At 40.3% G+C, this 14,934-nt stretch overlaps 1 protein-coding gene across 22 annotated transcripts in view; it reads left to right on the plus strand.

Moving 5' to 3' along the window:
- The first annotated feature begins 2,213 nt into the window (after window positions 1-2,213).
- Window positions 2,214-14,934, plus strand: part of NAA16 (N-alpha-acetyltransferase 16, NatA auxiliary subunit) — a 64,031-nt gene continuing 51,310 nt past the window's right edge. For 16 of the 22 annotated variants that reach the window (XR_011259322.1, XR_011259321.1, XR_011259320.1 and 13 more), the window contains exons 1-5: window positions 2,214-2,544; window positions 6,493-6,577; window positions 8,373-8,477; window positions 10,148-10,305; window positions 12,477-12,611. Coding sequence is in view for 14 of the 22 variants with exons in the window: in XM_069601227.1 (XP_069457328.1) it covers window positions 2,491-2,544; window positions 6,493-6,577; window positions 8,373-8,477; window positions 10,148-10,305; window positions 12,477-12,611 (537 nt within the window). In the remaining 8 variants the exon portion in view is untranslated. Of the gene's footprint in view, window positions 2,545-6,492; window positions 6,578-8,354; window positions 8,478-10,147; window positions 10,306-12,476; window positions 12,612-14,934 lie in introns of all 22 variants that reach the window. The other 6 variants (XM_069601230.1, XM_069601235.1, XM_069601239.1 and 3 more) reach the window with 3 other exon arrangements.

A 14,934-nucleotide genomic window follows, 5' to 3' on the forward strand; every position in this document is an offset into this window, starting at 1 on the left:
CAATTCGTTGTTTTTGATGAGGGTTCCAACTTGAATCTTGGTGGTGAGGGTTTTTTGTTTACGTGTCTCATGGCATGTTTCAGCTCAGTTCAGTCACTCAGTCATGTTCGACTCTTTGCTACCTCATGGACTGCAGCACACCAGGCCTGCCTGTCCATCACAAACTCCTGGAGTTTACCCAAACTCATCTCCATTGAGTCAGTGATGCCATCCAACTATCTCATCCTCTGTCCTCTTCTTCTCCCGCCTTCAGTTTTTTCCAGCATCAGGGTCTTTTCCAGTGAGTCAGTTCTTCGCATCAGGTGGCCAAAATATTGGAGTTTCAGCTTCAATATCAGTCCTTCCAATGAATATTCAGGACTGATCTCCTTTAGGATGGACTAGTTGGATCTCCTTGCAGTCCAAGGAACTCTCAAGACCCTTCTCCAATACCACAGTTCAAAAGCATCAGTTCTTCGGCGCTCAGCTTTCTTAATAGTCCAACCCTCACATCCATACATGACTAGTGGAAAAACCACAGCCTTAACTAGACAGACCTTTGCTGGCAAAGTAATGCCACTGCTTTTTAATATGCTGTCTAGCTTGGTCATAGCTTTTCTTCCAAGGAGCAATTGCCTTTTAATTTCATGTCTTCAGTCACCATCTGTAGTGATTTTGGAGCCCCCTCAAAATAAAGTTTTGTCACTGTTGCCACTGTTTCCCCATCTATTTGCCATGAAGTAATGGGACCAGATGCCATGATCTTTGTTTTCTGAATGTTGAGCTTTAAGCCAACTTTTTCACTCTCCTCTTTCACTTTCATCAAGAGGCTCTTTAGTTCTTCTTCACTTTCTGCCATAAGGGTGGTGTCATTTGCATATCTGAGGTTATTGACATTTCTCTGCGCAATCTTCATTCCGGCTTGTGCTTCATCCAGCCAGGCATTTCGCATGACGTACTTTGCATATAAGTTAAATAAGCAGGGTGACAATATACAGCCTTGACGTACTCCTTTTTCTATTTGGAACTAGTCTATTGTTCCATGTCCAGTTCTAACTGTTGCTTCCTGACCTGCATACAGATTTCTCAAGAGGCAGGACAGGTGGTCTGGTATTCCCATCTCTTTCAGAATTTTCCACAGTTTGTTGTGATCCACACAGTCAAAGGCTTTGGCATAGTCAATAAAGAAGAATAGATGTTTTTCTTGAACCCTTTTGCTTTTTCCATGATCCAGCGGATGTTGGCAATTTGATCTCTGGTTCCTCTGCCTTTTCTAAATATTCAGCATTATATGGAATTTAACTTTTAGTTGTGAATTTACTATAGATGGAGGGTTAGGGAGATTTGAAATGACCATCAGAGTAACAAAGGTCGCATGTTGTGAACTGTCTACACTATGACCCAAATCAAATCACTAACAATTATACAGTGGAAGTGAGAAATAGATTTAAGGGACTAGAGCTGATAGAGTGCCTGAAGAACCATGGGTGGAGGTTCATGGTATTGTACAGGAGACAGGAATCACGACTATCCCAAGAAAAAGAAATCCAAAAAAGCAAAATGGCTGTTTGAGCAGGCCTTACAAATAGCTGTGAAGAGAAGTGAAAAGGGAAGGAGAAAAGGAAAGACATACTTCTGTCATTGTGGTGCATTCTATATATGGCAGAAAAATACCCCTGAGTTGGAAGACCCTGGGTTTGAACCTTGTTTCTCCCATTATCATAGGCATTGTACAAAGGAGAAGGAGCTGAGGAGAAAGCCCAGGTAGACCTGGACAATCAATGGCCTCCACGACATCACCATCATTCTCACTGACAGTGTTAGGTGTTCTATACTGTTGAGAGTATTTTTCTTCGACATTTCAAATGTGCTTTCACATCAGCCCATTTCAAGTCCTGTGCAGCGACCTCACATACGTTGTGAATATTTGTTTGGTCTACACAGAAAAGGCTTGTCTTCGAGTCCAGTGGAGGAGGAAAAAGACGGAAAACAAGTTCGCCCTACACCAAAATACTGAGTCGAGGGCTGTTTAAATTCCTCACTGGACAGAAAAACACAAACACACACACACAAACATAAGGCCCAAAGCCTCACAGGCAGAGCACAACACAAACCAGCTACCCGTGAGCTGCGCCAGCGCGGGACTCCTACAGCGTGCCCGCGAGACAGGTGCCTGAGGAGCCGCCTCCCACACGCCCCGCGGGCACTTGCCGCGGGCGCATGCGCGCGCCGCCACGCTCGAGGGGGGCGGGCCTCGGCCGCCATCTTGCCGTGCGCGGGACTCGCGCCGCGGGTCCCAAACCTGGGCTTGCGGCCGCGGCGTCCCGTCCGCCCCGCCTTCCTCTTTGCTCTGTCAGCCCCGGCCAGCAGCCCTGCCCGACCCGCCCAGCCCCAGCTCTCGGCCAATGAGCTGATCCGGGGCTCGCAGCCCGATTCTCAGCCGCGCCTTGCCCTGGGGCCCGTCCCGCAAGGCGGTGCGCGGGGGGCACCCAGCCTGCCCAGCCGGCCGCCATGCCCAACGTGCAGCTGCCACCCAAGGAGAACAACCTCTTCAAACGCATCTTGGTGAGTGGCCGCGGGGCGCGCCGCCGGCGGCCCCGGGCTTGGCGCGGCGGGGCCGAGTCGCCCCGCCCGCCCTCGGGTTCTTTGTTTTTGTGGAAACCCGCACGCCCGCCTCGCCGGGCTGCGCCCCCGCTGTCGTCTCTCTGTGGACGGTCCTTCCAGGAACTTCCCGCCGCGGTCACCCTGGGCCTGGGCGCGGGGCGCGGCCCGCGCGTGCTGCGGCGCCTGGCGCCGGCTCCTCGCCCCTAGTCGTCCGCGGTTACCTTCCGCCGTCACCCCCGCGCCCAGGTGTGCTGGTTCGCTGCTCCGTGTGGAATCTGTTGCACGGCGCGCGCTGACACCCGTGAAGGAGGGAGCTGTTCTCTGGCGGGCTGGGATCTGGTTTATACCGGTTCCCAGGAGCTAAAACTTGGGACGGAGACCGGCCCTCCCTTTGGTAGAGAGGTTTGTCTTCCTTTGGTGCTCAGTGTTTACCCTCTGTTTGAGAAGTTAGTGACTGGAGCTGCCGTTTTTAAGTTATAAATTCGAGCACAACTGTTGATTGCTTTGAAAAAAAAGTGTTTTTACTTTTAATTGTAGAATAATTGCTTTATAATGTTGTGTTGGTTTCTTTTATATAGCAACGTAAATCAGTCATAAGTATGCCCCCTCTCTCTTCAGCCTCTACCCCCAGCCCAATCCCACCATTCTGGGTTGTCACAGGGAACTTGGATTGCATTTAACTCCTACTGGCCCTGCGATGAGCTAAGTGATGAAAGTTTCTTGGGGTAGGCCGGCGTAGCACTTAAGGGAGCATTCACTTTGTTTCCTAGCAGAAAGAAACCTGGGGAGCAACGTGGAAAATGCGGTGAAAATGTTAAATCTTAATTTTATATGGTGCTTAGTGTTGAGCTGAAACTCCAATACTTTGGCCACCTGATGCGAAGAGCTGACTCATTTGAAAAGACCTTGATATTGGGAAAGATTGAAGGCAGGAGAAGGGGATGACCGAGGATGAGATGGCTGGATGGCATCACCGACTCAATGGACATGAGTTTGAGTAAACTCTGCGAGTTGGTGATGGACAGGGAGGCCTGGCATGCTGCAGTCCATGGGGTCGCAAAGAGAGTCAGACACGACTGAGCGGCTGAACTGACCTGAGCTAGTGTTGAGCAGATAATGCGAAATGAGTGTAAAAACCTAATTGTGGCAAAATGCTTCTTTCTACTTTGCCTGTATTTTTTCTTTATTTTACTTTCATTTTTCTTATATCTTTTTATTTTTTGCAATGTGGAGTTGGAGAAGTGAATTTTTTGCCCCTTTCGGGTTGGCTGATTTGTTATTGTTATTTTTTTCGTTTAAGGAAGCTGAAACATGTCAATGAAAAATCATCTATATAAATTGCTAGTTGGATTTCAGTATATTTGCATTGTACATGAAAGATGACAGAACGCTTTTTTTGTCTGTGGATATTTTCTGGTTCAAATCATGTTATCAAGAGCATAATGAAAAGCAACTAATTTATTTTATTCTAGTAAAAAAAAAAGTTAAAACCGTTGCAGAGTTCACTTTATTCCCCCCTCCCCGCCCCCCCAAATTGGGAAATGCTGAGCATTTTTTCTGAGTGAGTATGTACTTTTTTAATAAGCTTACGGGCTGCAAAATGAATTATTTTATCATCTCAAATTGCAGTCAGTGTGGGTAAAACTTGGCTGTGACAAATTCCATAGTTTTCAGAAGCCTATCATAGAATTAGTTTTTAGTTTGATTGTGCACCAAAGTGCTTTGCCACCAACAGTAACTTTTAAATGCTAATTTTCATTGTATATAAACATCCATAAAAGTTTACCAGGTTGCTTATCAACATGGTTTGCATGACTTGTTCCTGCCTATCTTATTTCCCCAAACTGGCTGTTAGCATTATGTTTTGTTGAATTTTGGAACTACTTCATGCCCTCTTTTACAGAGGAGACAATCAAACCCAGGAATAGTAAATGACAGTCTAAGGTTCTCTGTCTGGTTAGTAGCCAAGTTGAAACTACAATCTGTTTTTTCTACTAAGTATAGATTCCTTATGAACTTAATAAGACTTTCCTATAACCTGAGTACTTGGGCACTGGAGATGACTACCTGGGTTTGAATTGTGGCTCTGACACCAGCTGTGTAAACTCAGTAACTATGCCTCAGTCTCCATCTAAATGGAGATTACATGTATCCCATAGGCTTTCCTTGGGGTTTAAGTAAAGAGTAAATGAGAAAAGCACCTGTCACATAGTAAATGCTTCCAGGAAGTATTAACTATTATTATTCCTGTTGTTGGTAGTATGATATTATTACTTCCAGATCACTTGGTAAGGCAGAAAAAAACAATGTATTTCTCTTTTTTTCCTCTTCCCCAGTAGTTCCTTCTGCTTGTTTTTTTCTTCTTGTCTTTGTCAGATGAACTCCTGTGACTAGATTCAGATTATTTTTTTTAATTTTTATGTTAAAATATTTTTGGAATGGATAATATACTAGCATGATTCAGAATTGAAAGTTTTCCTGTCCTGTCTCCCCAGCCACTAAGGTCTCTTCCCCAGAGGCCATCAATAAGCTTCAAAGACTTTTTTTTTTTCTATGAATACTTTTATATGTTTCCCCTCCAGATGCCACCCATGTTGGCAAGAATTAATCTCTTTCTTCTCCTTTGCTGGTCGTGTTTTGTTTTGAACTTAGAAGACTGTACACATTGACTGTGTTGGGCAGTGCTTAATTGTCTAGAATCTGAGGATACAGCCGTGCTTAAAACAGGCAGGATCCCTGTTCTCATGGAGCCTACAATATGATGAGAAAGCCAGACACTAAGGAAAAGCAAATAAGTAATAATGTCAGGAAATGGTAGCACTGTGTAGAAAACAGAGCAATATGGTAGAGTGTGTATGTGTGTGTGGAGGGGTGCAGTAAGAGGCTGGCAGTGTTAGAGTGGTCAGGTAGATGATGTGGAAAACTTGATCATAAGGAACCAGACATGGGAAGGTCTGGGGAAGGACAACATTTCAGAGGGTAGAAGGAACACAGGTGCAGAGGCCTTGAGGTGGGGATGAGCTTGGCATGCTGAGTACTAGGGAAAATAACCTATAACCACAAGTGAGAGGTTGATTAAAGATAAGGTGTTCTCATAGTTACTGACTGTGGAGGCCAGGCATGGTTACTTAGCCTGGCTGGTGGCATTTAGGAATAAAGAGATTGCTTACATTTATGTTAGAGTAATTGATGGAAAGACCATTGTCTTTGAAGTCAACCCAGAGTTTGCAACTAGGCTGACCCACTTATAAACAGATTTAATGAACTTTTAAGTTTCTCCATCTGTGAAGTGGAGATGATGACACCTACCTTAAAGAATTGTCATGAGTCATAACAAGTTTTGTACAGACAAACATTAGTTGCTCAATAAATAGCAGTATTGTGTATATGCTTTGGTTCCATTCTTGAAGTAGCAAAGGTTTTTAATGCTGTTTCTAGTATTTTTCTTTATGATCACATATGTTTTTGCTTTTGGATTTCGAATAAAAGAAAGCTATAGCAGTGTATTGATTGACAATAAGGGTTTTTTTTTAAAGTATCTTTATTTTCAAATATTTATTTATCTGCACCAGGTTTTAGTTGCAGCATGCACACTCTCAGTCGCAGCCTGTGGGCTCTAGTTCCCTGACCAGGGGTTGAATCTGGGCTCCTGCTTTGGGAGTCTTAGCCTCTGGACCACCAGGGAAGTCCCACTTTTTTCTTTATTTTCTGTAAAAGTGAAAATACTCAGTACTAGTAGGTAACAGAGGTGCACTTCATGTTATAAGTGATATAAGTTGGTATAAAACCTTTCCATTACGTATGTTTTAAACCTAACTTTGAATCTTGAATTTAAAATTTATATAATGCAATGAAAAGTTATTTCCAAGTGTATTCATTTTGTATAATAATTTTTCTTTTCTTTTTCAGAAATGTTATGAACAGAAGCAATACAAAAATGGCCTCAAATTTTGCAAGATGATTCTTTCAAATCCGAAATTTGCTGAACATGGAGGTATCACCTGTGAGATTCCTTTGAGAAAATCTAATTCCACAATCAGATGGAAAGGATTTCTGACCGTGAAAGAAGAATACTTCCCACTTTCCATGGCCTCTTAGAGTCCATACATGTTTAACTTTTTGAATTATACCTCATATCATTATTATTCTAGATTATTTCCTTCAATATGCTTAGATATACTTATAGACTTTTATTAATAGATGAGAAATAGTTGATCTGTTGGTAAATAAGTGGCATATAAACCTCTACTTTTATAGACCTGATATCATTTGTTGCTATGAGTAGGACTTAGCCTTTGATTTCTTATGTATAAAATTAGGACAGTATTTGCAACACCAAAGTAGAATGAAGATACAATCACATGCATTTTATTTTTTGGTAGGTGTATAGTTAATATATCTGCTGATCTTCATATGTAAATAGGATACTACTGATTGACATTTGGATTATCTTGGTTCTTCTAGCACTGATGTCGGTTAAGTCTGTATTTTCTTGTCTAATCCTTTTTCACTGGTGCCCAGTGCTTGGTAAAAGGATGAATCAGGTTAGACATGGAAGTTATGGTCCTATAGCAGAGGAAAGCCAACTGGGTCTCCAGTATTAGCCTTGAGTAATTCTCGAGACCATCTCTTTTAGAAAAATAGCCTGGCCCTGCTACTGCTACGTCGCTTCAGTCGTGTCCAACTCTGTGCGACCCCATAGACGGCAGCCCACCAGGCTCCCCCGTCTCTGGAATTCTCCAGGCAAGAACACTGGAGTGGGTTGCCATTTCCTTCTCCAATGCATGAGCCTGGCCCTACTCAGTTTCTAATAATGCTTAAAGCATTCTTTGAAGGAATTGGAAAGAAGTCTTTTGTTTCATAGCATTTTAGAAATTAAAGCTTATTTTCAAGCTATTTAGCAATAGAGTAGTGTGTTAATTGCTCAGTTGTGTCCAACTCTTTGTGAGCCTGTCGACTGGAGCCTGCTCCTCTGTCCATGGGTTTCTCTAGGCCTTTATCCAAATGGGAGCTTCTGGGGAAATTCGTTATGTCAAAACAGATAAAATAAGATGTTTGATCATAGGAGCCTGAACTGTTGGATCACCGTATTCTGAAAACCAGAATCCATAGAGATCAGCTTGGAAACCATTTTTCTTTTGTAATTCGGTCTTGTGGATTATTGAGAGAATTATTTCATTCCAAATAATCTTCCACTAACTACCTTAAACATATTCTTGGGTTAGTTACCACTCGCACAGTCCAGTGTTGCACATTTCAAGTGCAAACTGATGTTAATTAGCCTAAGTGGACTTTGTTGGAATAAACTTAACAACCAAAAATGAAGTCTGGTCCAGTATTGAGTAGGGTGACTTTTACATTGTGTACATCACTTTAAGGTAGATTGAGTGATTTTGTGGAGTATAAATCAGATTGTTAGATTCTTAGTAGAATTGACTTCAGGTGAAAGGTGAGGTCGGCTACAGTAGATTTAACTCAACAGGACTCAGGCCCGTGCTGTGTTACCTTTTTTCAGCAGAATAATCTTAACTTCCTTTATAGAATCTTCAGAAAGGCAGAAAGCTTTTTACCAACTTAGTTCCAGCCTAAGGAATTTGAGAAAAGGATAGGCTAAACTTTAAGCAGATATATAAATATATTTTTACTTTTTTATTTGGAGAGAAGTTCTTCTAACTATAGGATTTAAAGGATGGATATTGTACTCATTCGTAGATCTCATATATTACAATATTGCTAAGAGAATAATTTGAATCTTTCATGGGTAAATACAGGTTGAAAATGTTTTTCAGAGACTTTGGCTATGAAAGGATTAACGTTGAACTGTTTAGGAAAAAAAGAAGAAGCATATGAATTTGTTCGTAAAGGACTTCGTAACAATGTGAAGAGTCATGTCTGTATCCTTTTGTAGTAGTTGAGTAGTTCTAATTTCGTTTATTGTTTTCCGTTTACTAGTATTTCTAACTCAAAAAACTTCTATGGAAAAATTTAAAGGTGTAAGAAAGAGTGAGTTTAATGAAGTCTATGTACCTATTGTCTAGCTTCAATATTGTCAACATTTTTAATATTAGTTTCATCTGTTCCCTACTGTTTGCTTTTTGTTTATTGGAAGATTTTAAGAAGAATCCTTATGCACTCTATATTTACTGCAGTTGTACTTATTGTAAGAGTAAAGTAATTTTGGTAATTGTGTGCCTGTGTGTGTGTGTGCGTGTGTGTGTGCACGCACGCACTCAGTTGTGTCCGACTCTTTGTGACCCCATGGACTGTAGCCCACCAGGCTCCTCTGTCCATGGGGATTTTCCAGGCAAGGATACTGCAGTGGGTTGCCATTTTTGGAGTGGGTTGCCATTTTCTTCTCCAGGGGATCTTCCTGAGCCAGGGATTGAAAGCACATCTCCTGCATCTCCTAAATTGGCAGGCGGATTCTTTAATGCTGTGCCACTTGGGAAGCCGACTTCCATAATTATATGTGACTTAAAACCCATTGGTTTTTTCATATATATCCATAAACAGAGTGATAGTTTCCCCATTCCGAATGACTTACCTGTAAACTTTGTGTTCCTTAAAAGTTCCTTAAACTTTCCTTTAGAAATCTTAGACGAACATTCAGAAGGAACTTGTAAGATAGATTTTATTTAGTATAACTATCATATTGATTCTTCCACTTGGTTTCTGCTGCACAAGGACTTGGCTGTTACTTCACTGGATACTTACATATTTTTCTTTGGCTAGTACCCCAGCGTGTAAGAAAAAACAAAAATATTCTTTAGGGATGGGTCATTGGAACTGTTTTAATTTATGTTTTGCTTGTATGTATACTTATTCAGAATTTGCGTATTGCCCTTTTATGTTAATGTTTTGCATTTAAATCATCTAGCTCTTGACCAGTATTGAACATCAGTAGTCTTTATGGTGTTTTCTACATATTTAGCTTAGGGTTCTCTCAGAATACTAAATACTTATTTCTTTATCCCAGAGCTTACCCCAGAGTGAAGAGGAAGGGTGTGTAAGTATGATAGTTTCTGTAGCTCCGAGATATACTAAGACTTTAATTTATATTAAATAAAAACTTACTTTTTTGTGTGGTCTTTAATCACTAGTGAGTTAAAAACATGTTTTGTAGTTGATTGAATGAATATATACTTGTCTTAAAAGATAATTGCAATTTTCGTATATATTCTGTTTTAATACACAGTGTTTGATATTAAGAGCATGTTGAGATGCTGGTGTAGGAAAGTAAGGGACTGGTGGTAGGGAATGTGAAGAATTCCTACCAGTAATTTCTAAGGTTACTTAAAAAAAAATTTTATGAAAAATTTCAGACATGTCCAAAAGTAGAACAGAATAATGAAACTATATGCCTATCACCTGGCTTCAGTAATTTAACAACTGTCAATCAAGGCTGATCTGGTTTCATCTTTTATCACCTCACTATCCCCCTTTTACTCAGGTCATTCTAAGGGGTAAATCCGAAACAAAATATTATTTTGTTAAGGTAAACTTTCTGTTAAATATGTAGCATAGTATATTCTAGTATCTGTGAATGTCTTCCTTAACTTAATAGGTTGGCATGTTTATGGACTCTTGCAGCGTTCTGATAAGAGATATGATGAAGCTATTAAATGTTACAGAAATGCCCTCAAGTTAGATAAAGATAATCTGCAAATTTTGAGGGATCTCTCTCTGTTGCAGATCCAAATGAGAGACCTTGAAGGTTATCGAGTAAGTATTTTAGTCTTAAAGTGTACATGTTTTTGTGATAGCTGTAACTTAAAAGCATGTGAGTTCAGAATGAGGTAAACTTCAACATCACGTAGACTTGATCGTTAATTGCATTCCATAGTAGAAGGGGGAAGTCACTTGGGATCTCCCCTCCAGTGATAGTTGCAGAATTGCATAAATTGATCAAAGAGGGTAACTGGTTTATTCATTTAATGCTTTTTATTATGAAAGACAGAAATCTCCTATGTGCTAATATTGTACCATATTCTTTGTGGGCTTGATATTTACAAATTTGGCAAACAGATTTTATAACAGACATCTAAATGTAGAGATTGACTAGCTTGCTTTATTATGGGTTAGAAAATACAAGATATTGTGAGAACGATTGCCATAAATGTAGTCCCAGACCATTACTGTCAACTCTACTGGGCATCTACAGGTGCTTACCCCACTTAGTATCCTAAATTCAGTATGTTCAAAATGGAATTCTCCCCCCTGCTCATGTGAAGGAGGCTACCGAAACTTAATAGCTCTCTTTAGGTAAGTCTTCTTTCATTAACGTTTTTCCTTTTGCCCTTCTGCTGCCGTGTAAGTCCTTCTACCCTATGCTTAGACTTCTGCAGAAGTTTCGAGGGTTCTGCTGAACTTAATAATGCCACCAATTAATTCATCAAGGTTATATGATTTTTTTTTTTTTTTTTTGGTTAGGACTTAGCAGCCTAAGTTTGGTGAGAGTTCAAATCACTTATCTTTAGAAATAAAGAAATTAACAATATTGGCAGGAGACTGGTTGCTGGGAGGGGTTGTGAAATAAATACAGATAAAAGAGCGGGTGGTTAGAAGTGAAGGACTCCAGGAACTGGAGGTACTGGTGGTATCTAGGAACAAGGGTGGCAAGGTCCCAGGTTAGAGTGTCGATAGCATTGGAGCTGTAGCCAGAGTGAGATACCTGAATTTATGATTTCTGGGTGGCAGTAAGGTCTAGGGTGTGGTGGTGGGAGTAGGTCCCTGAAACAGCATGGAGATCATTAAAGAGGAGGAAATCTTGGCTCCAAGAAGATAGGTTATTGGGTGGTTAGTGTTGCATTTGCCCAGGATAATGGCAGGATTTGACAGAGAGATGAAAACTGAGTCAGACTTAAATGAAGTAGGGGGAAGACAGAGAAGTAACAGTGGAAATAAGGGGTGAGATTGATAAGAGCTTAATGCCGTATTCCTAGAAGGAACAGACACTTAGACGTGAATATTGTCTCAATCGTTTTGTCAAAGATACCTCTTTTAAAGAAAGATCTAATCATGGTTCTCCTCATGGCCTATAGCGTAGATGGTCAGCTCACATTCCAGTGGCAGTCACAGAAGCTAAACATTACATTTTTAAAACTCATTGCAGCTAGAGTTTTTCATGAGACCCTGTTCCTCTAGGCAGTTACACTTTCTTAAAACCTGGAGATATATATGAACTACAAGGAAGCTAGAGCTGTGTAGGGAGGTTAGATTTTGTGCTGGTCTGCAGATTGTGTGCTGGTCTTGATTCTTCTTGGCAACCAGGTGGAATTTCTGGTGTTTTCTTCCTAATGTCACAGATACTGAGCTGTCTTAAGAGTAGCAGCAGTGGTGTTTCTGCTAGAAAAGTCCAGTCAGATGTTTGAGTGTTTTCTCTGGCTCTGTCCAGCCTGTCTATGGGCCTGTTATAACAATGTAAGAAGGTCTTAATTTTATATAATAATTTAATATGCAGAAAACTCTGCTTTCGTTAAAAGCTATCTCATTCTCTCTTTTAAGGTGTTCAGTTACCAGAAGACATTCTTGTTACATAAAGGTAATTTTATAAGGCAGCCCAACAGCACTGACTCCAAGGACAGCTTTTCAGTGACAGTCTTGCAGTGAGCGTTACGGAGTATTCTAGAGTTTAAGTTTAGATGAGGAACATAGAAAGTATTGGGTGGGCCAGGAAGTTCATTCGAGGTTTTCTGTACCATCTTCCAGAAAATCCTAGATGAATTTTTTTTTGTCCGACTTAGTATTTTTGTTTTATTCTGGAGTTCAGTGATACTTGTTCATTCAGTTCATTAGTAAGGAATTAAAGGTATGTTGTCTTAAGACTGGTGGATTATATTTTAGTGAAACTTAAGAAAATGAAAAAAATTAAAAAAAATTTTTTTTTTTTAAAGGAGACAAGATATCAGCTTCTTCAGTTGCGCCCGACACAACGTGCTTCCTGGATTGGCTATGCTGTTGCACACCATCTACTGAAAGATTATGAGATGGCACTGAAACTGCTGGAAGAATTTAGACAGACTCAGCAAGTAAGAAGTTCGTTTCAGCGTGTCCTTCCTCTACAGACTAAAACAGTTGACTTCTATGTTGCCTCCACCCCTCAAGGATCTTTGGGAAAATTGAACACTTTCTGAAATAATTGGAGAAAGTTATAATGTAGGATTCTTTTATTTTGGCCATGCCGTGCATCATGCGGGGTCTTAGTTCCCTGACCAGGGATTCCACTGCCTTCTGCAGTGGAAGTGCAGAGTCCAAACCACTGGACTTCCAGGAATCCCCAATATAAAAATGTTTTTATGCTATAATTTCAATAATATTCAGATGAATAAAAGAATACATGAAACTGAAAATAGTTTTGTGACTGTGGGAATTTCTTTAATATATGTTGCTTTTATATATATTTTTATATATATATAAACATGTTAATACATTTTGCTATGCATAGTAAAAAATAGAAAAATGAAAAAAGTATAAAACAGTAAAATAGTGAAAAATAGTAAAAATGCAAAAATATAGTGTGTGTCCCAAGAGAAATTAAAAAAGATGTTAGCATTTTGCAATAATTGCTCCAGATTTAATTATTTTTTAAAGAACTAAAATGTTCGCGAAAAGCTAGAGTCCTCCCATGTCCCTCCCTAGAGGTAGCCACTATTGTGAAATTGGTATAGATCATTTCTAGTCATGTTTACCTTATGTGTTAAGTCCCTGAAAGTTGCAGACTGTTATTTTGTATATTTAAAATTTTACAAGAATGATACTCAGTTTTTAAAATCCTAGAGGTACATCTGTGTTGATACATGTAGGGTTAGTTTATCCATTTTAAACAGCTGTTTGGTGTTCCATAGCTACACTGTTTCGTGTCTATTAGAAATGAGTGCTATGGTGAATATTCTTTTCTGCTGTTTCATTAGCCATATTTGTGAGTTCCTCTTCAATTAATACCTAAAACTGGAATTGCAGAGTTGCAGATGTGTGTCTTCAGTTTTCCCCATTTGAAGTACTTGTACTCATTTATATGCCCACTAGCAAGATTTGATGGTTATTATTTGCCTGTGTCCTTACTGGACGGACATACTTACTGTTAGCTTTATTAGTCTTCTGGACTAATAGTTTTTCCAGTTTTCTACTTGTGGAGAAGTGTATCTCATTATTCTTTTAATTTGTGTTTCTTTATTAGTGAGGGATACTGGGATAAGAGATATTAAGCTGTACTTTTCTTTTGATGTCTGTCTGGTCTCAAGGCATGAGTTGGGAAGTGTTTTGTGCAGGATGGTGTTAGTTCTTAGGTGAACATCTGGTAATACTCACCTGTGATGGCATCTGGTCCTGGGCTTTCCTTTATGGAAAGATTATTGGTAATTATGATTTACTTTTTATTTGATATTGGTCTGTTCAGATTTTCTGTTTCTTCTCGAGTCAGTTTCAGCAGCTTGTGCTTTTAGGGAGTCAGTCCATTTCACCTAGGTGATCTAATTTGTTGGCATACCACTTTGCCTAACAGTCCCTTATAATCCTTTTAATTTTTGCAGAGTTTGTGGTAATGGTCTTCCTTTTATTCTCAATTTTCGTAACCTTCTTTCTTTCTTGGTCATTCTCGCTAAAGACTTGTTGATTTGTTGATCTAGTAGTATTGTTAAATTTCTCTGTGTTGGTGTATGCCTTAGCATCAGCCAGGCAGTTTACCCATCACTTCACAGCAAATAGATGGGGAAACAGTGGAAGCAGTGACAGACTTTATTTTGGGGGCTCCAAAATCACTGCAGATGTGACTGCAGCCATGAAATTAAGACCCTTGCTCCTTGGAAGGAAAGTTATGAACAACTTAGACAGCATGTTAAAAAGCAGGGACATTACTTTGCCAACAAAAGTCCGTCTAGTCAAAGCTACGGTTTTTCCAGTAGTCATGTATGGATGTGAGAGTTGGACTATAAAGAAAGCTGAACACTGAAGAATTGATGCTTTTGAGCTGTGGTGTTGGAGAAGACTCTTGAGAGTCCCTCGAACTGCAAGCAGATCCAACCAGTCCATCCTAAAGGAAATCAGTCCTGAATATTCCTTGGAAGGACTGATGCTAAAGCTGAAACTCCAATACTTCGCCCACCTGATGCGAAGAGCTGATTCATTTGAAAAGACCCTGATGCTGGGAAAGATTGAGGGCAGGAGAAGGGGACAACAGAGGATGAGATGGTTGGATGGCATCACCAACTCAAGGGACATGGGTTTGGGTGGACTCCAGGAGTTGGTGATGGGCAGGGAGGCCAGGCGTTCTGCGGTTCATGGGGTCACAAAGAGTTGGACACGACTGAGCAACTGAACTGAACTGAAGGCAGTTTACAGCTCTGCCTTAACTTT

The sequence above is a fragment of the Ovis canadensis genome, chromosome 10, assembly GCF_042477335.2.
Source record: "Ovis canadensis isolate MfBH-ARS-UI-01 breed Bighorn chromosome 10, ARS-UI_OviCan_v2, whole genome shotgun sequence".
Lineage (NCBI taxonomy): Eukaryota > Metazoa > Chordata > Mammalia > Artiodactyla > Bovidae > Ovis > Ovis canadensis.